Source organism: Anguilla rostrata, chromosome 5, assembly GCF_018555375.3.
Source record: "Anguilla rostrata isolate EN2019 chromosome 5, ASM1855537v3, whole genome shotgun sequence".
Classification (NCBI taxonomy): domain Eukaryota; kingdom Metazoa; phylum Chordata; class Actinopteri; order Anguilliformes; family Anguillidae; genus Anguilla; species Anguilla rostrata.
The window spans coordinates 25,688,770-25,712,259 of record NC_057937.1 but is presented as its reverse complement, the minus strand read 5'-3'; the positions used below and the strand labels follow the sequence as shown (position 1 = coordinate 25,712,259).

At 41.1% G+C, this 23,490-nt stretch overlaps 1 protein-coding gene across 1 annotated transcript in view; it reads left to right on the top strand.

Moving 5' to 3' along the window:
• Positions 1–23,490, top strand: part of tmem17 (transmembrane protein 17) — a 91,758-nt gene that overhangs the window by 22,329 nt on the left and 45,939 nt on the right. The window contains exons 2-3 of the mRNA XM_064335677.1: positions 18,018–18,121; positions 20,142–20,255. Of these exons, the coding sequence (XP_064191747.1) occupies positions 18,018–18,121; positions 20,142–20,255 (218 nt within the window). The remainder of the gene's footprint in view (positions 1–18,017; positions 18,122–20,141; positions 20,256–23,490) is intronic.

Sequence of the window (23,490 nt, the reverse complement as noted above, 5' to 3'; positions counted from 1 at the left end):
ACCAGTGCTAGCCATCAAATCGTCTGATTGCAACGTACTGCGCCTACTAGTCGGTTAGATTACTTACTGCTCGATTTGAAGGGGGTGATTTGTTTATGTTAGGGCTCCATTCAATGGAATGATTTTTGGTGCTGCATCTCTTTTTTTTCGGGTGTCAAAATTTTTTATTTTATTTATTTTTTTGGTGCCAAAAGGTCCAGGGCTGGACGAAAACCATCCGGGGCTTCAGCCCCGGAAGCCCACCACTAGCGATGCCACTGGTTTTACTGCCAGTCGCCTTCTCCCAGCAGTGAGACTGGCGGATGCCCTGGGAGGATTTTGTGGCGGGTGGAGGACTGGCAGCTAGTCCGTGGCGGGTGTACTGGTGGGTGATCGAGTGGTAGCTAGTCAGTGGAGGTTCTACTGGCTGTTGGCGTAAAGGCAGGATTTTATGTCGGCTCTGGTCGCTGTCTGGTTTTCCTGCCAGATATTTTAGTCGGCGCTGACGGGAGCTAGAGACAGCTCCCTGAAAAAGCCGAACAAGATGTTTTCGTGTAATGTCATATATCGAGGTAATTTGACAGTTCTTATAATTTCCAATTATTTTAATCATGTAAAACAATTTGTGTATTAACTGTAACGTTACCGTGTTTGTGCGATCACAACATGAAATGCATTCATGTCTAGCTAAGGTTATTCGACAACATCATCTTGTGATTGTCTAGTGGTGAAAATGAAACATTGTAGAGTGTGTATTCCTCATTCCCCTCGGCTGATTGCACCAGGTGGGTAATGCCAGAAAAGCCTCGCAGGCTCCGTGTTCGACTCATCAGTCCCGCAAATGAAGCAAATTTCTTAGGATTTAGGTTAGCCTATGATGGTGTTTCATTGAACTTGTTTAATGGCAGTTATGATCTCCTTGTTTTAACTTGTATGCTCCACCGTAAATGCTTTATTCTAAGGATGGAACTGTAGGAATTTCTTAACAAAAGTGATGGTGCTGAAGATAAAGATAACAAACAACAGAGTCAGGAGCTCCTTTATATAATTTAATAATACGACTGGTCGGGAAGAGGTACAAGTACAGTCTTCAAAAATATAAAGTTCAATATGAGTTTATATAGTTTTCAGAGACAAAGAACTGTCATTCCAGCCTATAAGATTCATTTTATTTATTTTTTCATTCTCTCCCATTTTCTCCCCAATTTAGTTGTTATACCAATTCCCTGTGTGTATCACAGTCCTGGTCGATGCGCTATCCTCTGTCAGTCTGGGGAAGGTGTAGACTACCACATGCCTCCTCCGATACATGTGGAGTCTCCAGCCATTTATTTTCACCTGACAGCGAGGAGTTTCTACTGGGAGACCGTAACACGTGCTGAACAGGCGCCCTGACCAACCAGTAGGAGTCACTAATGCAACGATCAGGATTCATACCCTCACCGGCTTTCCACCCGCAAACACTGCCAATTGTGTTCATAAGAACGTCTGACCAAGCCAAAAGTACCCCTGCCGGGAACTGAACCCGGGTCTCTGCGGTGGTAGGCGAGTGCTTATACCTCTACACTACCCAGACGGCCCCTATGAGATTCATTTAATCACCATATGCAAAGATTCCCTTACTAGCCAATCATAAGTTAGGATCAGGGAGTCAATACCAAAGCTGACCATGTAGGCCTAGAGGTCTGCTGAACTCGTAAATCACTTGATATATACCACAACTGGATTCTATCCTCTTACTTAGATTTCAACAGGAACATGGCATAGGGTGGAACAGAGTACACTTAGATATATAGACTGTTAGATTGTACACTTTCAGAAGTACGTTTATCAAGTTGCCATAAGATGTATGATATTTTATATAATTGCTTATATAATTGGTTATATAACATTTTCTGTAAATCTACTTTTAAATCATAACCTGTCAGAACCAAAATATTTTCAGAAGAGCTTTGTTCAATTCCCATTTTAATTATTTAATTATAAACAGCATAATACTACAGATGCTTGGTAATTGTTACTATAAACAGGTCAAAGGTTTTATTTATTCTTATTTGCATTTCTTACCATTAAAGAAAAGCATGCAGTAAAGTTCATTTTTATTATAACAGACATTTTCCTTTAAATAAAGGAAACAATCACATTCAAAAGTGTTATGTTCACAACTTCTTGTCTCGTGTTTTATGTGCTCGGTTGAGTAATTATTATTCTTTGTTCTCTCGTGTATATTTTTAATGTCAATAAACGTTTTCTCCGAACCACAGGCAGATGAATGTTCTATTTTTTTCCTCTTGTGTAAAAAAGAATTTGTTGTTGACTGAATATGTAATCTCAAAATTTACATGATCATAAGTCAGTCACTGAAGTTGAGAAATTGGTATTTCTGAAAACTACCAATTTCCCACCTAACAAATTAAAATAACTACAACAAAATGGCACAGCACGGATGCTTTTCAGCCGTTTCTGTGGCCAAGGCACTGCTGCTGCTTTCACGTTCTCTCTTTCTCGACGGTCAATCCCAGGGCTCAGACACCTACTGGGAAAAGAAAGCACACTTTTAAACCCTGGACTGATTAGTAATCCAGGTGTGTGTGCCTACTTAACCAGTAGGCATGGTCCTCTGATTACTATGATCCTCCCTCAAACTGAGCCCTGCCACAGATGTAAAGGAAGAAGATACTACACCATGGTAGCACTTATCAGTAAGGTTCCACAAAGTAATGCATTAGAGCGAGAGAGTACCGGTACATGAACCATAACATAATTTGCTTTTCAGAAACATTTTGAAACTGGAGGTTTTTCACAGATATTGGGCAGAGGTCACTTTTACACAGGCTGGGATCCTTACCATACAATGACGATTTATATAATTACTCACTGTATATACCTCCTTTTTTCAGAACTATTTATTGTATGTTATTGTAACTATGTGTACTGTTAAGTACAACAAACTGCATTCTGCATTTGGTTATTAGGCAGCCCCAGATTATGCTTGATTAATGTCTAGTCTACTCAGAATTGCAATAAGCAACAACTGAATACACCTAACATACCTAAATCCTAAATGGGCTATTCTTAAACAAAAATGTTTTTCAGCTATTTCTTGGTGGATAATATACACTGTAAAAATGTTCGTCTGAAAAGTACAGTAAATTAGGCCTACTTGCAGCTGGTTGCAGAGACGATTCTAGGATCAGACCTTTAGGGGGGCTCAGCCCCTAATCAGAATGTGACATGCATACAGTGCCTTGCAAAAGTGTTTACCCCCCTGCTAAATCACTAATTTCACTGGATAACAATTAATACATTAATATTTTTCTATATATGATATTTTAATTTACAACAATACTTTTAATGAATCACTAGTAACGTGAGTTTTACACCACAAAATATTTTTAAGAAAATTAAAAATGGAGTTTGCAAAAGTATTCAACCCCGTTCACTTTGGCAAACCTCAATTCAATTAATGTTACCTTTAGAAGCAACCTAATTAGTTGGGTGGTCTATTGTAGTGTATGATAATAATTATTCAGAATGAAAAATCACAGATTTCAATATAATACACCTGTTTGAGGTCCCACAGTCAGTTAATGTATTTCACTGCTTGGGCAAGATCAATGGTCTCCTTCTCTTACAGACAGGAAAGCCTGGAAAACAATCAGCAAATACACTGAGGAGAATTTACTGAGTTTTGCCTTCAATCCCACTGCCATAGATGTCAGGTCAAGTCACTTTTATTTGTATAGCACATTTAAAAACAACAGGAGTTGCTTTCTAGTCACTACAATGCAACACAACAAACCACAACAATGCAATGCATGTATTAACAATACAACATAAAAAAATAAAAAGAATGAGGAGTAAGAGGATAAAATTACAGGATAAAATCAATTTAAGAAAGACTGAATAAGACCAACAACAGATTAAAAACGCAGTGAGAGGATGTTAAAAATAACAATTAGGCTAATTAAGAGTGGAGAAAACCGTAGGGCAACCTCAAACTGCACTAAAAGCAAGAGAAAAAAGGTGGGTCTTTTAATGTGATTTAAAATTATCAGTGATGGGACAGGACTTAATGTGGGACGGGAGATTGTTCCAGAGCCTGGGGGCAGCAACAGAAAAAGAAAAAGGTGTGTTGATGGTAGAGAGGCACTCAATGATGGCAGGGAAATTGTCAAGCACTGCATTCACTGAACGAAGCTGGCATGCCCAACGTGTGTTTGACAACTGCACAAGTTCACTTGGCTGCAGTCCTAACTTCCTTTGAGTGTCTACAAACTTATGGTAGTTCACAAGCGAGACGCTAAAAAAAGAATGGACACTTTCCAGCATGCTAAAAAACTCAGAAACCTCAGAAACTGCTCTGCATGTGTGACATAAGGCAAGATTCAACTCATGTGCATAACAATGCACATATATCGCTTCAGGATGCTGCTTTCAAAAATGGGCTTGCACACCCCCAGCTGCCCCACCCATGACTGCTGCCCTGTCATAAGTCTGTGCCACACATTTCAACTGATCAATTCCTTTCTCTACCAGTTGATTCTCAATTGCAGCGGTTATTGATGTAGCATCAAAATTTGTCATCTCTGTAAGTGCTAGGAACCTCTCCTTCACTGTACCCTCCATAGAAACATACCTCACACAGAGGTATGTGTGAGGTATGTTCTGCCTTGCCATCTCTGGCCTCATCAGTCATAATGGCATACATCTTTGTTTCCCTCATCTCACTGACAATAATTGCAGTTACCTCTTGTGAACAACACTCTATCATCTCATTCTGACTGGCAGACGAGAGGTATACGCTGTTTGATGGGGGTGCATACCTCTGCAAGAAAGGATCAAACTGCCTCAAAAGTGTCATGCACTCTAGGAAATTGCCTTTATTGTGGCTTTCAACTGTTTCGTCATGACCTCAAAATGGTATTCCTTGCTTCCCCAACATGCAGGTCACCGCCACAGGGCTGAGTGATAAAACGATCTCGATAATTTTCATGATAAAATCTTCCACGATGACGATGATAAATTTATGAGATTTATTTTCGATACAGTTATTTTTGAGTCCGTTTTCCTCTACCTACAAAAACACTACACGAACAGCCAATCGTACAGCAGAGAAACAAATGGCTGTGGTTGACGCATGTTTCCGGCCCCTCCCACTCACAACAACTCAGAATGACCATCTGTGTGGAGTAGCCTACTCAGAAGAAAATGAGCGGGAGCGAAACCGAGTGTGAGGAAACTGTCGCCAAAGATGAGGAAATTGTACCGAAGAAAGGTCATAACACTTCTGTTATTTGGAAATGGTTCGGCTACCTGAAGTCTGACCAAGCACAGACTAGCATTAGGTGCAAAATATGTCGGCGACCAGTCCTCAGCAGAATGGGAAACACCACCAACCTCTTCCACCATCTCAAAAGGTACCACCCCACAGGGCACTCCGAAAGCTTGAGTTTGCACTATCATGCTAACGTCAGCCTCCCCTCAAGTAGTAGCCAACAGCCCAGCCCTACTGCTAGTCGAACTTCCGAAGTTCGAATACCAACAATTGTCTGCTTTTTCAGCCATTACCCCATACGAAAAGAAATCGAAGCGATACAAAGAAATAACCAGCGCAATTACGTACTGTATCGCAAAAGATATAATGCCTATAAGCACGGTTGAAAAACAATGCTTCAAGAAGCTAATGAGTGTCTAAGTACACGCTGCCTGGGCGAAAATATATTTCCCGAACATCACTCCCTCAGCTCTACGCAGAGTGTAGGGGAAAGTTGGAAGAGCAGCTCAGAAATGTCACGCACTTTGCTACCACCACTGATATGTGGTCTAGTCGCACGTCCGAACCATACATGAGTCTCACAATACACTACGTCGACAAGGAATAGAATCTTCAAAGCAGCCTTCAAACGGCATATTTTCCAGACGACCACACCGCAGAGATAATTGCCCAGGGGCTTGTGGAAGCACTCATGGCCACTTGTCTCTTGTCGCTGTAAATCGCCAACTCTCATTGAAAATGAACGGTTGCCGCTCGCTTGTCTCTCTCCTGTGTCGCCCCATGTGACCACGGTGTTACAGCGACAAGAGACAAGCGGCCGTTGCAAAGCGAAGTAGGCGGGGCGAAAATAGACTAGAGGTCTATTTTATGCAAATACTGAGCGATGCGACACAGCGACTACCAATGGGAGTGAAGGCAGCGTGACAGACGTTGCTGAAACAAATGTGCAATCGTGTCTAGCCTACTTGTTTAATTCTGTAACCTGGTAACCACAAGCCAGGAACGCGGTTTATCTCCCTCCTGTGTTGCCCCATGTGACCGTAGGGTTAGGGCGCGGTCACACATACACAAAATTAACATTGGCAAATATTTGCCTCCCGTTCACTTCCATTCTATGTGAGCGAAGGGGCGAATAAAACATTTGCTTCCGGTGGCGAAGCAAATTCGTATCTTCAATTCGCGTGGAGTTCAACTTTTGAATTTTGACAGGCAAATTCGCAGCCTCAACCAATAGCAAAAAAGTGTGTGTGGTTGACCCCACTTGTCTGTAATTGGCTGTAGTTTTCTTAGTGAGCCAGGATGGAGGAGACTTTGATTGTTGCTGTGTCTAACCAGCCGGTATTGTATGATCTTCAGTATACATGTTCCCGTCGCAAAACCAACAACCGCTCATGTGATATCACAGCCGCTCATGTGTGACCAAGAACAACACCCACTCAAACGGACTACAATCCAGCAACACTGATTTCCGTGTGCGTCACATCCTGCATCACCCACATTCGGCACGACAAGATACGAATTTCGCCTCGGCAGGCGATAGTCATTCGCCTGCATTCGCACGTGTGACCGCGCCGTTAAGCTTGCTTAAGAGGTTAACATTGCAGAAGAAATTATACTATTGTACTTAGTTGGCGAAACTTCATTGGAATATCAATCCTATAGTACATGATTGGGGCAAACATATGTGTCAATAGGTTTGTAAGATGAAATATGTATTTCAGAGGCTGAAATATGTACATTTTTTATATGTATGTATTGATATATCCTTTCTGGTGTGTAAGTGTTCATCAGCTTCTGAAAATATTCATATAAATGATGAGTTCTTCCATGGGGCCAGTTTTTTATGTGATGCTTAGATGTGACAGTGAAAAGTTTGAATGACCACAATGTGTTCCGATGGTAAGAAGAGAGAACACAGGGCCAAGTTACTTGTAAGAATTTAGGAAGCATTGGGTAGCTGCATTGGTTTGGAATACAGCATGTTTCATTTGTGTTAGCTAAGGTAGCCCATATTGTTTATTGTAACTTGGCGTAATTTTGATATCAGTTTAATGGCAGGCGTATATTTAGCAAGTGTTAATGGCTTATAGTGCTTTGTATGTGTGAGTAACTTGGCATTTTTGTATGTTGAAAACTCCAGATATCATTTGTTTTTGCAAACTGTTTGTCCTGATAAAGTGATAACAGTGATGCATATATAAATGTAGACTATGAGAAGTATGCGTTGATAGGTTCCCAGTTTTATTTAGTGTACATATATATATATATATATATATATTATATGTAGTCTCGACAGAGACCGCACTCCTCTCGGTCAATGAGTCGCTTCACGCCGCACAAGCAGCCTCCCATTCATCTGTCCTGATCCTCCTAGACCTTTCTGCTGCCTTTGACACCGTCAACCATCCCATCCTCCTGTCCTCCCTGGCAGCTATGGGGATCTGTGGCACAGCACTTGACTGGATTGAGTCCTATCTCTCCGGTCGCTCCTTCCAAGTCGCCTGGGCTGGTGCAGTATCAGCACCTCGCCCCCTTGCCACAGGAGTTCCCCAGGGCTCTGTCCTTGGTCCCCTCCTATTCTCCCTGTACACCCAATCTCTTGGTCCTGTAATCTCTGCCCATGGGTTGTCCTATCATTGTTATGCCGATGACACCCAACTCTTTCTCTCCTTCCCGCCCTCTGACACTCAGGTCTCTGCTCGCATCTCTGCTTGCCTGAGGGACATCCAGAGCTGGATGGATAACCACCATCTTAAGCTGAACCCAGGCAAGACGGAGATGATCTTCATCCCTGCTCCATCCTCTAACCTTCTCGACTTTTCTATTTCCCTGGGGGACACTGTGGTGTCATCATCATCCCACCGCAAAAAACCTTGGAGTGGTGATGGACAACAGACTGTCCCTCTCCCAGAACATCACGGCGGTGAGTCGAACGTGCAGGTTCTTCCTGTACAACATCCGGAGAATCCGCCCCTTCCTCACCACCTACGCAACCTAGCTCCTGGTTCAAGCGATGGTCCTGTCCCGCTTGGACTACTGCAACTCGCTACTGGCTGGTCTGCCAGCATCCGCCATCAGACCCCTGCAGCTCATCCAGAATGCTGCAGCGCGTCTGGTCTACAACCTCCCCGGACATTCCCATGTCACCCCCCTGCTCACTGACCTCCACTGGCTGCCTGTTATGGCTCGCATCAAATTTAAGACCTTGGTGCTTGCATACCAGGCAGCTAAGGGGTCAGCACCAGGGTATATTCAGAGGATCATCAGACCCTACACACCAACCAGACCTCTCCGTTCTGCCACCTCTGGACGCTTGGCACCTCCCCCTCTTCGCGTCTGCACTTCCCGCTCCCGTCTGCTGTCTGTCCTGGCCCCTCGCTGGTGGAATGACCTCCCTGTGACGGTCAGAACAGCAGAGAATCTCACCACTTTCAAACGCAGACTGAAGACTCATCTCTTCAGGCTGCACCTCTCCCCACCCCTCCCTAGCCTATAGTTCAGCTCACTGTACCTAGCTAGGATAATTTGATTATGTTAGTGTATCTGGCAGGATTGTTTTTGTATGATTAGGTGTGATTCCAGTGCTAGTTTGTACTTGGTAGGATTCTTGCTTGCTGAACAAGCTTACTCTACAGGGTTGGAGTCCTGATCGATGTGGTCACTTCTGGCACTACGATCCTTACTTCACTCTAGTGTTTCTTTTGCGCCTCTACATCATGAAACCTATGCACTTGTTGTACATCGCTCTGGATAAGAGCGTCTGCTAAATGCCTATAATGTAATGTAATGTAATGTGTATTGTGTTTCCGTTTCTGCCATTACTGAGTCTGTAGTTTGCATGCCTCTGTGTCTAGCCCCTCTGTAGTGTGTATCAGTATAACACCTCTAGTGTCTGCGGCAAGGCATAGCATTCCTATGCTAAATGGCTGCTAAATGGCTAAATGGCTCTTCTTTTACTGTCCTTCGCTCTTTGGGGAAGTAAAGAAAATCGTAAACTGGGGGTTTTTATTGTTTGACGTGAAAAATACGATGTAGCAGCTTTTAGACATGGTGCCAGTAGTTCTTTCCAATTTGGCACCGGCACTTTTACAGCGCTTGTTTTCACCAAAAAGCAGGCATGATCGTTCGGACGACTGGGAAGTGACGTATGACTGCTCTCATCTATGTGTGATCACGCCCTAATTCGTGATGAGTAACGCAGCGGAACTGGGTGTAGAAATGCTAAGTAACCCTTAAAGAAATGGTTGTGGATAAAGGTTATCATTGTGTGAATTTGAACAGTCTGATGAACGTGTGTCATTTAGCACTTTGCTAGATATATAAAGCAATGGCTGTGACAAACGTTGGGGCGGTGGAAGTATAAGAGGCTGGCACCATGAGAAACATAACTGAAATCCCCCCAGTGGATGTAATGATGTGACGGCCATCCAATGAGCTTTCATTCAGAAAATCATCAGCAAGGTCCTTCAATTAGAGCTACTGAGGTCGCAACTTGTGTACCCTTCTGCCCTGCTCTGTTTTCAGTTATTTCTTCTAAGATGGACTTCTTGTGTTTGAGGTTTATAAGGCATTTGGATACGCTTAGCTGTAGGTAGGACTCTTCTTTGCTGTCTTCCTTAGGTAGAGTAGCCAAGTAAAGTAAGTTAGTATAGAAACACCACAGTGGACATCTTGATAGAAGAACAATTATTTGATGCAAAAGCTACCTTACCTTGGGCGTCTAGCTGCGGAAGGTAACTAGCTAAAAGTAATGTTACCTACAGGTCCTGCAGAAAACTGGCCAACTTTGTGTCGCTTTTCATTCCTTTTGGAGAACTTCAGCTGATGCCACCGAAAAAAAGTAATTCCAAGGTTGACTCTAGTTTTTGAACGAGCCCTGTCGCATTGCCTTTTTGCTTCGCTGTATCTAGGCCTCTTAGAATCTGCTAATCTAGCAACAAACACTTCATTGGAATCTGCTAAAGTGTGTAAAAACTGAGATTGCCAGTACATCATAGATATGCCTTTGGATGATTAATTTATAATATTTTCAAGTAAAAAATCCTGCATAGTCTGCCTTTCAGTGGGGTAGTTTACCAGCAGTAGGCAATGGCATCATAAATAATTTTAACTTTATAGCCTACTGTTTAGATTATTATATAGTACCAAAGCTCAGGATGGTAACATTATAGTACCTTAGCCTACTTATTTTATAATATTTTCAAATAAAAAATCTTGCATAGTATGAAGTTCACTTGTAGCCTACAGTTTTTTTCTCCTTTCTTTTAAGAGGGTGCAGCATGTTTTTTTTTTTTTTTTTGATGCATGGTAGCTGAAATCTAAATGCAGTTACAGCATAGAGCCTTTTTTCCGGTGATGGTATTCCTCTATATAAGTTTGCCACTGTTTAATGATTGCATTGATGCTATAATGGCAGTGCTGGCAAGCTAGCTACACTTCAGTAATGTAAGTTAGATTTTTCATTTTAAATTAACTGAGCTTAAGTTAGCAAGCTAGCTAGCCATGCAGCTGGTTTGATGAAGCTGTGTCACTAAATAGCCAGCCAGCTGTTTGAATAAAACAAACGTGGCTATCTTGCTGGCTACACCATGTTTTAGTTAGTGGGCTTGCTTCTGGCAAGCCCACTCTTGGTATCTTTCATATTTGTTATTATCTGCACTTTCCGCCCAATTTTTCTAGCTCCAACTAGTCCTACAGTTTTTGCACTACATAAAAACTTTTTACACCAAAATGACCGACTAGTTCCAGACATTGTGGCTTGTATTCAGATTTTTGAAATATTCAACTTTTTTTGTGGTCACTCCATAGAGGCTCGTGCAGGGACGTTTCGTGGAACGCTGTAGGACGCATGCGCAGGTGGTCACGTTCTATGAGTAGGACGCACTTCCAGCGGCACGAGATTTTTAAGCACAGCTTTATCGCCTACGCTAACATGTTCGCGTTTCGCCTACTTTAGTTAACTTACTTAGCGCGTACAGATTCTATCCTGCACGCATGAGTAGGAGCTACGGACACACAGCTACAACCTGCGTACGGATGCTATCCTGCACGCATGAGTAAGAGCTAATGACACACAGCTACAACCACCGATACAGATGTATGGACACGCGGAGGACAACAAATAACATTACAGAGGTGAGGACATGCCATAACAAGCTAGCTATATAGTTAGCCAAGTTTTACTCATGACACTTTTCTAAATGGTATAGCGCCTGGTTTATGAGGGCACAAGGTTGGTAAATCTTCTTCTAATACTGTATATATATATTTTATATGTAAAACACTTGTAGAATAGTTCATTTTGTAAACTTGGTGAACTAACGTGTTACCTGCTATGTTAATTGCCTTAGTCTATTATCTGCTATATGCTAATTGTATCAGCATTTTTTGCGCCTCGTTTTTCAGGCATTTTGTATCGTTTATTTTGGGTTTAAACGATTGAGATGTGTTTGATGTGCAGAACGAGTTAAGAAGTTAGCGCTGTTGTTTGTGGTTAAGCGTGTTTTGGGTTATTCGTCACACATTGGTGGTTGTCCGCTGCATTAAAGACATGCCATTTGTTATATTCTGTCGAGACCCGTGTTACAGGACCGAGCAACGCTAAGACTGTGCCTTTCAGAATATACGCACAAATATAAAATGATAATAGTTGAGACTATTGTGATGTATGGATGCACATTATATGAATACTACGGTGGCCGACAAGGGCAAAGGTGCTGCAACGGCCCAAAACATTTCCATTAGGAGAAACGTGCTGCAGCTTCAGAAATGATGCCAATTCAAAAACACGTATGAAAATCCAAAACAAATACAACAACGGAAACATGCTGCAAATGAAAAAACGTGCTGCAGAAAGCCAAAACAAATACATTAACAGCAAACACTCTGCAAATAGGCTACAGAAACGATGCAAAATCAAAAACGTGCTGCAAATGAAAAAACGTGCTGCAGAAAGCCATAACAAATACATTAACAGCAAACACGCTGCAAATACAGAAACGATGCACAATCAAAAGCACATGAACTAAACAAATGCAACAGAAAAACGCTGCATATCCAGTCAACACAACGGAAGTTCTCCAGAAGAGAAAAAAGAGATTTAAAAAAAATTAAAGAGACGACATAAAAAGGTACTACGTATTCTTTTTTTTACATTTGGCCTTAGTTTTTTACAATATTATAAAAGAGCAACAGATTTACGTAGCTAGCGTTGGCGTGCTAGAGACTTTGACTTCAACAAGAGCTTGCTAGCGACAACATTGTGTGCCAGATCTTGCATTTCACTCTAGCTAACGTTCTCCGTAGTGGTAGCTAACTACTTTCCGGGAGACCCGAGTGTTTTGATTGCATTTAGTTTTCTCTCCTCTACATCGTCTCCACATATGATGGGATACTTTATTGATCAGCGAGGGGACATTGCATAAGAGGAAGGTGGAGAGAGGTGAAAAGGAGAGCAGAACACATAAAGCACTAGTTAAACACCCATATAAGTTACTGAAAAGGAGAACACTTTTAAAATTTTTTTATTTAAATAGTGAGGAAAACAAAGTATCCACTCTCTCTTCAAAATCTGGCAGCATCTGGCATACAGTGTTGTCGCTAGCAAGTTTTTGTAGAAGTCAAAGTCTAGCACGCCAACGCTAGCTACGTAAATCTGTTGCTCTTTTATAATATTGTAAAAAGCTGCGTTTCCACCGCAGGAACTATACCCCGGAACTAGGAACCTTTTGAGGAACTCAGTGCGTTTCCACCGCAGGAACTAGGGTCTAAATTTAGTTCTGGGGGCTTTGTTTTACCCCCCAAAACGTTCCTGCTCGGGGGGTAGTACTTTCCGAAAGTACAGGAACCTTTTGGGTGGAGCTTGCAGCGCTGAACATTTCTGATTGGTCGAGTACTCGTAGCATTTGTGTTGTATTTATTTTCCGCCATTACCCGCCATGTTTGAAAATATGCAGCGGCAAACCAATTTATTTTCATAATAACTTCAAATCAAACATGTATGTTATGCGGCGCAGTAGCCTACTTTTGGTTATAGCCTGTCAACGTCTTGGAATTATAACGTGTGCTCTTCTGTTCTTTTCTTGCTTTAGTATTCGTTTTATAAAATGCTAAGCATTCGTGCTGGGACAGCATATTACGTAGGCTACCAAAACATTCAAACGGATTAATTCGGTTGCTGAATATTTTCTTCCGGATTTTCTTTGTTAGCCCGTTGTAATTGACTCAAAACGTTTGATACAGTTATGTGAGGTATGCGGTAGTTCTGCATAATTAACATTGGTGATACAGTACAAGCAAACTGGAAATCACCTTCCGCACTTTTTATCCGGGTAAAATAACAGGTTAATTCTAGTAATCTTCCCTTTAGCTTTTTCAGACTGCCGTAATTTTACTCAATTTTACTGCCATTTTTCAATTCCACGAAAATACCAGGAAGACTATGGACTCATTTATGGTGCATGGTTCGCATCTGGAGGGCACACTTCGCTGTTCGGCTAGCAGTAACTTCGAAGGAAAGCAAACGGTGGCTGTACCACTACTAATTTACATTTTCACGCAAGTCCGAGTTTTCGTTCTATTCTTGTCATTTTGCGATTAGCCTATATGGAATTGACGACGAGAAAGTAATAAAACAGCAAATTGTTTACAACGTGTGCATGTTTTCTGCTGTTAATGAATGTGTTTGAGAGGATATATGAAAATCAATAAATACAAAAGTAACCATATATAGTCATTGTTGGTAACCCGTTGTATATAAGTGGAATAAACCCCTCCGGGCTGTCCCGGTTATTAGAAAATAATGTAGGCTACTTCGGTGGTAGTATGGGGTTACAGAAGAAATCATATGACAGATGGACCGACGACAACGTCAGTGGGCTAATTGCCTAATCTTCGCGGTACTTTAGACCCCGGTGGAAACGCAGACAACCATTAGCTGAAGGAACCTTTTAGTTCCTGGTAAAGTAGTTCCTGGGACTGAAAGTTCCGGGTAATTTTGGTGGAAACACGGGTAATGACTAAGGCCAAATGTAAAAAACGAATACGTACCTTTGTATGTTTATGAAAATTAGCTCTTGAGCTAACTCTGGCACTGTACCATTTGACACAACTGCAGAAATGTTGATTAGGCTACTGTGTGTTGTCCCTTTTAAATAAATAAATAAATAAATAAATGTCGCCTCTTTAATTTTTTTAATCTCTTTTTTTTTCTCTTCTGGGGAACTTCCGTTGTTTTGACTGGTTATGCAGCGTTTTTCTGTTGCATTTGTTTTCGGAGTTTGTGTGTTTTGGATTTTGCAACGTTTCTGTATTTGCAGCGTGTTTGCTGTTAATGTATTTGTTTTGGCTTTCTGTAGCACATTTTCTCATTTACAGCATGTTTCTGTTGTTGTATTGGTTTTGGATTTTCGTATGTGTTTTTAAGTTGGCATCGTTTCTGAAGCTGCAGCACGTTTCTCCTTATGGAAACGTTTTGGGCCGTTGCAGCGTGTTTGCCCTTGTCGGCCACCGTAGAATACACATTCATGGAAGTACATTTTAATTCAGTAAATGTTTGAAGCTATACATTTAATATGCACTTTTGTTGGCTTAAACTCAGTAGCAAAATAAAGCGATACTTAAAAGAGACTCTGGGCTTAGAATGCTACACCCTCATTGAAATGCATTGAGCCTTGAGGACAGTACCAGTTGGAATAAGAAGCAAGCCCACACAATTCCTTCAGGAGTTGTAACCTTTCTAGTTAAAGAGTAATAATGTAACAGTTAAGCCGCGTTTCCACCAAAATTACCCGGAACTTTCAGTCCCAGGAACTACTTTACCAGGAACTAAAAGGTTCCTTCAGCCAATGGTTGTCTGCGTTTCCACCGGGGTCTAAAGTACCGCGAAGATTAGGCAAATTAGCCCACTGACGTTGTCGTCAGTCCATCTGTCATATGATTTCTTCTGTAACCCCATACTACCACCGAAGTAGCCTACATTATTTTCTAATAACCGGGACAGCCCGGAGGGGTTTATTCCACTTATATACAACGGGTTACCAACAATGACTATATATGGTTACTTTTGTATTTATTGATTTTCATATATCCTCTCAAACACATTCATTAACAGCAGAAAACATGCACACGTTGTAAACAATTTGCTGTTTTATTACTTTCTCGTCGTCAATTCCATATAGGCTAATCGCAAAATGACAAGAATAGAACGAAAACTCGGACTTGCGTGAAAATGTAAATTAGTAGTGGTACAGCCACCGTTTGCTTTCCTTCGAAGTTACTGCTAGCCGAGCAGCGAAGTGTGCCCTCCAGATGCGAACCATGCACCATAAATGAGTCCATAGTCTTCCTGGTCTTTTCGTGGGATTGAAAAATGGCAGTAAAATTGAGTAAAATTACGGCAGTCTGAAAAGCTAAAGGGAAGATTACTAGAATTAACCTGTTATTTTACCCGGATAAAAGTGCAGAAGGTGATTTCCAGTTTGCTTGTACTGTATCACCAATGTTAATTATGCAGAACTACCGCATACCTCACATAACTGTATCAAACGTTTTGAGTCAATTACAACGGGCTAACAAAGAAAATCCGGAAGAAAATATTCAGCAACCGAATTAATCCGTTTGAATGTTTTGGTAGCCTGCGTAATATGCTGTCCCAGCACGAATGCTTAGCATTTTATAAAACGAATACTAAAGCAAGAAAAGAACAGAAGAGCACACGTTATAATTCCAAGACGTTGACAGGCTATAACCAAAAGTAGGCTACTGCGCCGCATAACATACAAGTTTGATTTGAAGTTATTATGAAAATAAATTGGTTTGCCGCAGCATATTTTCAAACATGGCGGGTAATGGCGGAAAATAAATACAACACAAATGCTACCAGTACTCGACCAATCAGAAATGTTCAGTGCTGCAAGCTCCACCCAAAAGGTTCCTGTACTTTCGGAAAGTACTACCCCCCGAGCAGGAACGTTTTGGGGGGTAAAACAAAGCCCCCAGAACTAAATTTAGACCCGAGTTCCTCAAAATGTTCCTAGTTCCGGGGTATAGTTCCTGCGGTGGAAACGCGGCTTTACAGATTCAGTCTGAGGTTTTATGGCCTACCTTGAAGTCATGTCGGTGTCAGAGTCATGCAATAATATTATGTGGGGTTTGGATGTGAAATGATAGAGAATGCAAATAAAACATAAATGAGCTTTCCACAAAAATGCAAAAAAACAACATTTAAAATAGTTTTTTGTGATTAATATTAGCAAGCAAGCTAGCTTCCACACAAAAGCAGGACTAGTGACATCAAGATTTTACAATGTCCTTTTACCAGTTATCGACTGTCCTGCAATTGGCAAGTTTCAAGGTGAGATGTCATTGGCAGATGTAGGTAAATGTCCAATGGGGGGAATTATTGATAGTGGTACTGGAGCATTTGTGATGATATAATGTGCAGGAAAAAGAAGGAAAAAAACGTGAAATCACCCAAGTTTGGGGTTTTATTGTGTGGACTTGTGAAGTTGTTTGTGAATTTTGTCTGTTGATATGAGGTCTGAAGGTAAATAAGTTAATGTTTTGTGACACTGCGGATTTTGCCATTACAACAAATAATCTTCGTGCAGTAAATGAGTCCTTGTGAACCATGGAAAGATATGGCTGCATCCAATACTGGGGTGTCGACGGGATCCATTTAATGCTATACAAGGCAAAATTTAAATAGCAGTTTGTCCCTTTATGGAGGAAGTTGCCCTCCCAAAATGGCTCCCGGAGAGGAAGTGGGGTGTAGGAAGTAAAGCAATAAAGGTAGGACAGAAGGCGAGGGAGATGCCTATGGTTTTTTGAATGGTTTGTCATGGTGTAAAGAAGTTTGTGTTTGTGTTTGAAGTTTGTGAAGAAACTGGAATAAAATGCATCTACATGCATCCTCAAATTTCTGTCTGGAACAAGAGGTGTGGTGATATGTAAAGTTACCACTGTTGAAAAGAAATGACACCAAGCACAAACTAATAGAAAAGTATTAACCGGGTAAGTACATGGAAAATCTCCAACCCGGGTGAGATCTTTCCTTCCCTTTTCTTTTTCTCCTTTTTTGCTGGATTAAGGTATTTTTCCTTTTTGTTTTTTTTCTTTTTTGTTGGAATATTTTTTCTGTTTTTTCCTTGAGACTTATCTTGTCATCCAGTGGAAACCCTTTTGTGGATGTGGGGCTTTGTAAAGGACTTTTCATGTTTCAGTTGTGTAGAAATATGTGTATAAGTATATGTATATGCATTATATTGTAGGGTATGGTGTTTGATTGTATATAGTGGGTGCACGTTTTCAAAAATACATTGTTTTCACGAGTATCTATATACCGTGTTGGTGATTTATTAAGCAGTGCCCTCACACCCCATGGTTTTATACACAGGGCTTTCTGGATTTATAACTTTGTAACTAGGCTGGAGTATCAGGCTGTTTGTTACAGCTTTAAAGGGCTGAGAGTGTGGTCATTTCTGTAGGAAACCCTGAAAAGTGCTAAACTCTCAGTGGTGTATAGGTATATAGGGCATGCTGCCTTGCCAACACGTAATTTGGCAGGATGGCCTCTACCTACCATCCCAGTAGTGACCTAGCAAACAACAGACTGGTGCATTAATGTTCCTTTTAAAAGGTGACTTTTATGCGTCTTTATGTGAAATCAAATTTGTTTTCATAACAAGTTGTATGCTAGATGGCTAATGGCATTGTGACATACAACATTGTAAGGAAGCATTGACTGACTTCCCTTTTTCAGGTAATGATGTTGTGTCCAGTCTTCCTCTGCAAATTTCCCTGTCTTTCAACATGTGGTTCTTCCCCTTATGGTGGGTTTGTGAAGTTGTCATGCTGGACCTCAAGGTACTGTATGCCATATTCACTCACCAGAGTAAATGTAAAGTCAAACTTACTTGGTAAATGATAAGAGATAGATAGAGTGTTATGCAACTTTATCTTATATTTTTACTTTAACCCTCCTATTATGTTCAAATAAACTAACAATTTTTATGTTTGGGGTGAAATTGACCCCAGCAATGCAAACCTACATAAAATGATTATAACTGAAAGTGGTACCCAAGTTTATCTCTCAGCTACTTTAGGCCTTTCTACTGACCATCTTAATAGCCCACTAAATAAAACATGACTCACCCCCCCCCCCCCCCCTTATATATGAAGTATTGATATTTCATGACTATTGACAAATGCACAAATCACAATAAAATCTCATTGATTGACCTAAATAAAAATTTATTTTGGTGTTTTCAGGGCTTTATATTGATTTTAAGTGCTCATTAAAAAAAATACATTTGAAAAGAAACAAATATTTTATTATCAAGCATAGTAACATTTATGTTTGGGGTCAATTTGACCCCAGGAAAAAACAAAATTTAAAATGTTTAGGTTCAGCACTTCAGAACATCACTAAGTAGTACATAACAGTTATTCAATAATGAGGAAACACCATCCATCCATCCATAATCTATACCTGCTTATCCTGAGCAGGGTCGTGGGTGTGCTGGAGCCTATCCCAGCTTGCATTGGGCAAGAGGCTGGAATACACCCTGGACAGGCCACCAATCTATCGTAGGGTGAGGAAACACCAATAAAAAGTAAATTAATCACTAGAATCTTTGGAAGTTTTGATAGAAAATGAACATAACAATTCTTCGTTCAGATGAGTCAAAAGTCCATAAAGCAATGGTCCACATGCAGATTTTATGTCTTGTACATAACTGTTTGCATATCTGGTGGGGCCTGGAACCATGTTAATAACATTAGCAGCACTGAGTCTACCCTGTCTTTCAACTGGGGAGCGGGACCATGGCATCTTTCCAGTTTTGGAAGTGAATGTGTCAATTCTTGGTGATTGAGAGATGACAGGAGGGTCAAAATGTGGTATCACAAGGGACTTTGGGGGCGTCAACCTATGGTATCCCATGGGCCTCATTCTCATGAGAGGAGGATGCCTCATTATCAGGGTTTTCCTCAACTTTATCCTCAACACATCCTCCTCTAAATCACTTTAACTCTCCAAGAGCTGTGATAGAACCTCAGTGGCAGACAATCTAGGCCTCTGTCTGGTGGTCATTCTCAAAAACTTTAGTTGAGGCACATGCAAACTGAAATGGTTTTGAGGGCTGTGTGTGGAGCCCTTATTACAAGTTTGCCCCTGCCCCCATGTTGCATGAATTATGTTTGCTCTGCCCCCATGTTGCATGAACTATCAGAGCTCTCACAAAAAGTACTGTATGTTTGCAGCTCCCCCATGTTGTGTGAACTATCAGAGCTCTCACACTGCTACAAGTATATTTCCCAGGGAAGCTATGGGAAATGTCTTATGTTAGGGGTCTAAAGCAAGAAAAATATTTTTTGAAGATTATAAAAATGAATGTGAAAGTGCCCTCAGTATCAACCAAGACAACAAAAAGCAAGATCAAAATGAAGAGCTGTGTAAAAAGTTTATATTTTCTCAGGTTTTATATTGCTGTTGAGCTTGGGGTCAAAATGACCCCAAACAACACTGATGTGTACAAAATGTGTACAGGACATTGAAAAAAATACCACTTAGTGAATTTTATGTTTACCATGTTTTACCCCTAAAATTAGGAAAAGTCATGAAAAATCTAACTGAAAAAAGTATGTTAACCATGTAAACCTTGAATGGGGTCAAATTGATACATAGTAGGAGGGTTAAATTAAGTCTGATAGGTCATAGTTAACTGAATGAGCATGAATGTAAACATAGCCTGATATTAGTCAGTTGAAAGCGGAAGCTGTGCATTGCCAAAGAAAGTAAAACATTGGTGATATTTTCCTGTATTGCTATAGGAATTAGGTGTTGAAGTAACCTTCCATACTGTTTTTCTCCATCTTCTGTCAGTATCCTGCCCTTCCTGAGTACTACAAGTTCATCCTTATAACTGTCCTCACTATAATGACCCTCATTGAGGCTGTTAGACTCTATCTGGGCTATGCAGGAAATCTGCAAGAAAAGGTAGGTTATACACTTTTATCTCTTAAAAGCTCTTGTCTCTTTTATGTCTGTTGCATTTGTGTCGGGGGTTTGTTAGAATCTCAGCAAAAACACATCTTCAACATACAACAATGCCAAGTTATGCATACAAAGCACAGTCTGTATGTCAGATTAAAACTTACAAAATCAATATTGGCTATCTTAGCTCATACAAATTTAATAAGCTCTATTCCAATGCAATGCTACCGAACGTTTCCTAAATTTTTTCAAGTAACTTGGCCCTGTGCGTTTTCGTCTTACCATCTGAATGTGGTTATTCAAACTTTCTGTCACATGAAAGTTTCAAATGGCAATCATTTATCATTTGTGGAAATTATCTGCAATTACAGCTGTTACACCTACAATTTGTAAAAATGACTTCAATATATGTTTGAACAATTCAATGAATCCTTTACTTTGGGTGAGTGTCGGAGTACTAATTCTGTTTTTAATTCTCCGCCCCAAAGTTTGTGGTACACCTCGCTTAGAGGAAGCGAGGGAAATGCGCATCTTTTTACAAGTGTATATATTTTAAATGCACCATACCATGTCTGTTTCCTGTTTGTTAGTTAAAGTTGTATGGGGAATTGTCAGTATACATCAAAATAAAACCTTAAATTTTACTGTTAATCATTGCGAACCGTTTATATGCATTTTACCGGGCACACACGTTAATTTGTATCTCCAGTATGCTATGTTAAATCACGATTATATTCATGGTGAATCGTTTCTGCAGCATTTGGGAAAACGAGGGCGTTGCACTGATCGTGGTGGTTTTATGCCTTGTGGACAGTGTAGTTCACAGTGGTTTATTGCAGAGGGGGATTCGGTTTTAATGTTCTATGTAATTGTGATGTATTTGTAGTGGGGTAAGCATATTTGTTGAATGTGTGTTCGTGTATTTTCATGTTTTATAGGTGGGATAGAAAATTACAATTTTAATAATTTCTGTTTAGTTAATTGATTTTAATGGTAAGAATGGTGCTGTCTGAGGGGGTTTAACTTATTTCAGGCCTCCGTTTGGATCAGTAGAGAGAGCTTGTGATTGAGTGAATAACCTACTCAGTCTGACCAAGGGAAACATTACGGTAGTGATTGTCTGGTTTCTTTATTTGCTTATTTAGATTTTTCATTCATTCATTCATTCATTCATTCATTCATTCATTCATTCATTCATTCGTTTGTTTGTTTTTTTGCATTTTAAATAAAATTATTTTCACCGTTCACCCTATTTCTGTCTGCGTCCTGTTTGACTGCTTGCCATCCTCACAGGGTGTATGAAAAGCACATCATGTACAAAATGCATTATTATAATTATTTCAAAAATTGTGTTCACAAAATATTTTTTATTATTTTGCATTGTAAAATAAATTAGACTTTTATACTTATTTTACTAAACTTTATCTGAGCCACAAACACAGTACATTAATTGGGCAAATATTCTGGAAAAGGCCTAAATATTCGTCATTATCTTCTGTATTTATTTATTCCTGCCCCCTCTCCCTCCTTCTCTAGTGTAAATAATAATATATTGTTTAGTATAAATGTAGGCTATGTTTATAAGTGTGAATGTTATATGCTGCTAGGAAACTGTCCCCATGGGGATAATTACATTACATTACATTATAGGCATTTAGCAGACGCTCTTATCCAGAGCGACGTACAACAAGTGCATAGGTTTCATGATGTAGAGGCGCAAAAGAAACACTAGAGTAAAGTAAGGATCGTAGTGCCAGAAGTGACCACATCGATCAGGACTCCAACCCTGTAGAGTAAGCTTGTTCAGCAAGCAAGAATCCTACCAAGTACAAACTAGCACTGGAATCACACCTAATCATACAAAAACAATCCTGCCAGATACACTAACATAATCAAATTATCCAGCAGAGTGAGGCCTAGGACGAGAGTGCAGCAGAGGAGCACGGTGAAGTGTGTGCGACGTACGGGAGATAAGGAGGGGCAGGAGACCAAGCGGGTCCAGAGGTGGCCGAGCACGGAGAGGTCTGGCTGGTGTGTAGGGTCTGATGATCCTCTGAATGTACCCTGGTGCTGACCCCTTAGCTGCCTGGTATGCAAGCACCAAGGACTTAAATTTGATGCGAGCCATAACAGGCAGCCAGTGGAGGTCAGTGAGCAGGGGGGTGACATGGGAATGTCTGGGGAGGTTGTAGACCAGACGCGCTGCAGCATTCTGGATGAGCTGCAGGGGTCTGATGGCGGATGCTGGCAGACCAGCCAGTAGCGAGTTGCAGTAGTCCAAGCGGGACAGGACCATCGCTTGAACCAGGAGCTGGGTTGCGTAGGTGGTGAGGAAGGGGCGGATTCTCCGGATGTTGTACAGGAAGAACCTGCACGTTCGACTCACCGCCGTGATGTTCTGGGAGAGGGACAGTCTGTTGTCCATCACCACTCCAAGGTTTTTTGCGGTGGGATGATGATGACACCACAGTGTCCCCCAGGGAAATAGAAAAGTCGAGAAGGTTAGAGGATGGAGCAGGGATGAAGATCATCTCCGTCTTGCCTGGGTTCAGCTTAAGATGGTGGTTATCCATCCAGCTCTGGATGTCCCTCAGGCAAGCAGAGATGCGAGCAGAGACCTGAGTGTCAGAGGGCGGGAAGGAGAGAAAGAGTTGGGTGTCATCGGCATAACAATGATAGGACAACCCATGGGCAGAGATTACAGGACCAAGAGATTGGGTGTACAGGGAGAATAGGAGGGGACCAAGGACAGAGCCCTGGGGAACTCCTGTGGCAAGGGGGCGAGGTGCTGATACTGCACCAGCCCAGGCGACTTGGAAGGAGCGACCGGAGAGATAGGACTCAATCCAGTCAAGTGCTGTGCCACAGATCCCCATAGCTGCCAGGGAGGACAGGAGGATGGGATGGTTGACGGTGTCAAAGGCAGCAGAAAGGTCTAGGAGGATCAGGACAGATGAATGGGAGGCTGCTTGTGCGGCGTGAAGCGACTCATTGACCGAGAGGAGTGCGGTCTCCGTCGAGTGGCCAGGTCTGAAGCCAGACTGGTAGGGGTCTAGGAGGTTGTTCAGGGAGAGAAAAGAGGAGAGTTGTTTAGAAGTTGATTAATTAAGTGTTCTTATCTGTCTAAGAGGGGAGTAAAAGTATTAACAAACAAAAAAACTAATCATGTTAGCCTTGCATACTATTTTTAAATGCTTCGTTTAATTTTCAATGATTTTTTGAATTATATAAGCATTTT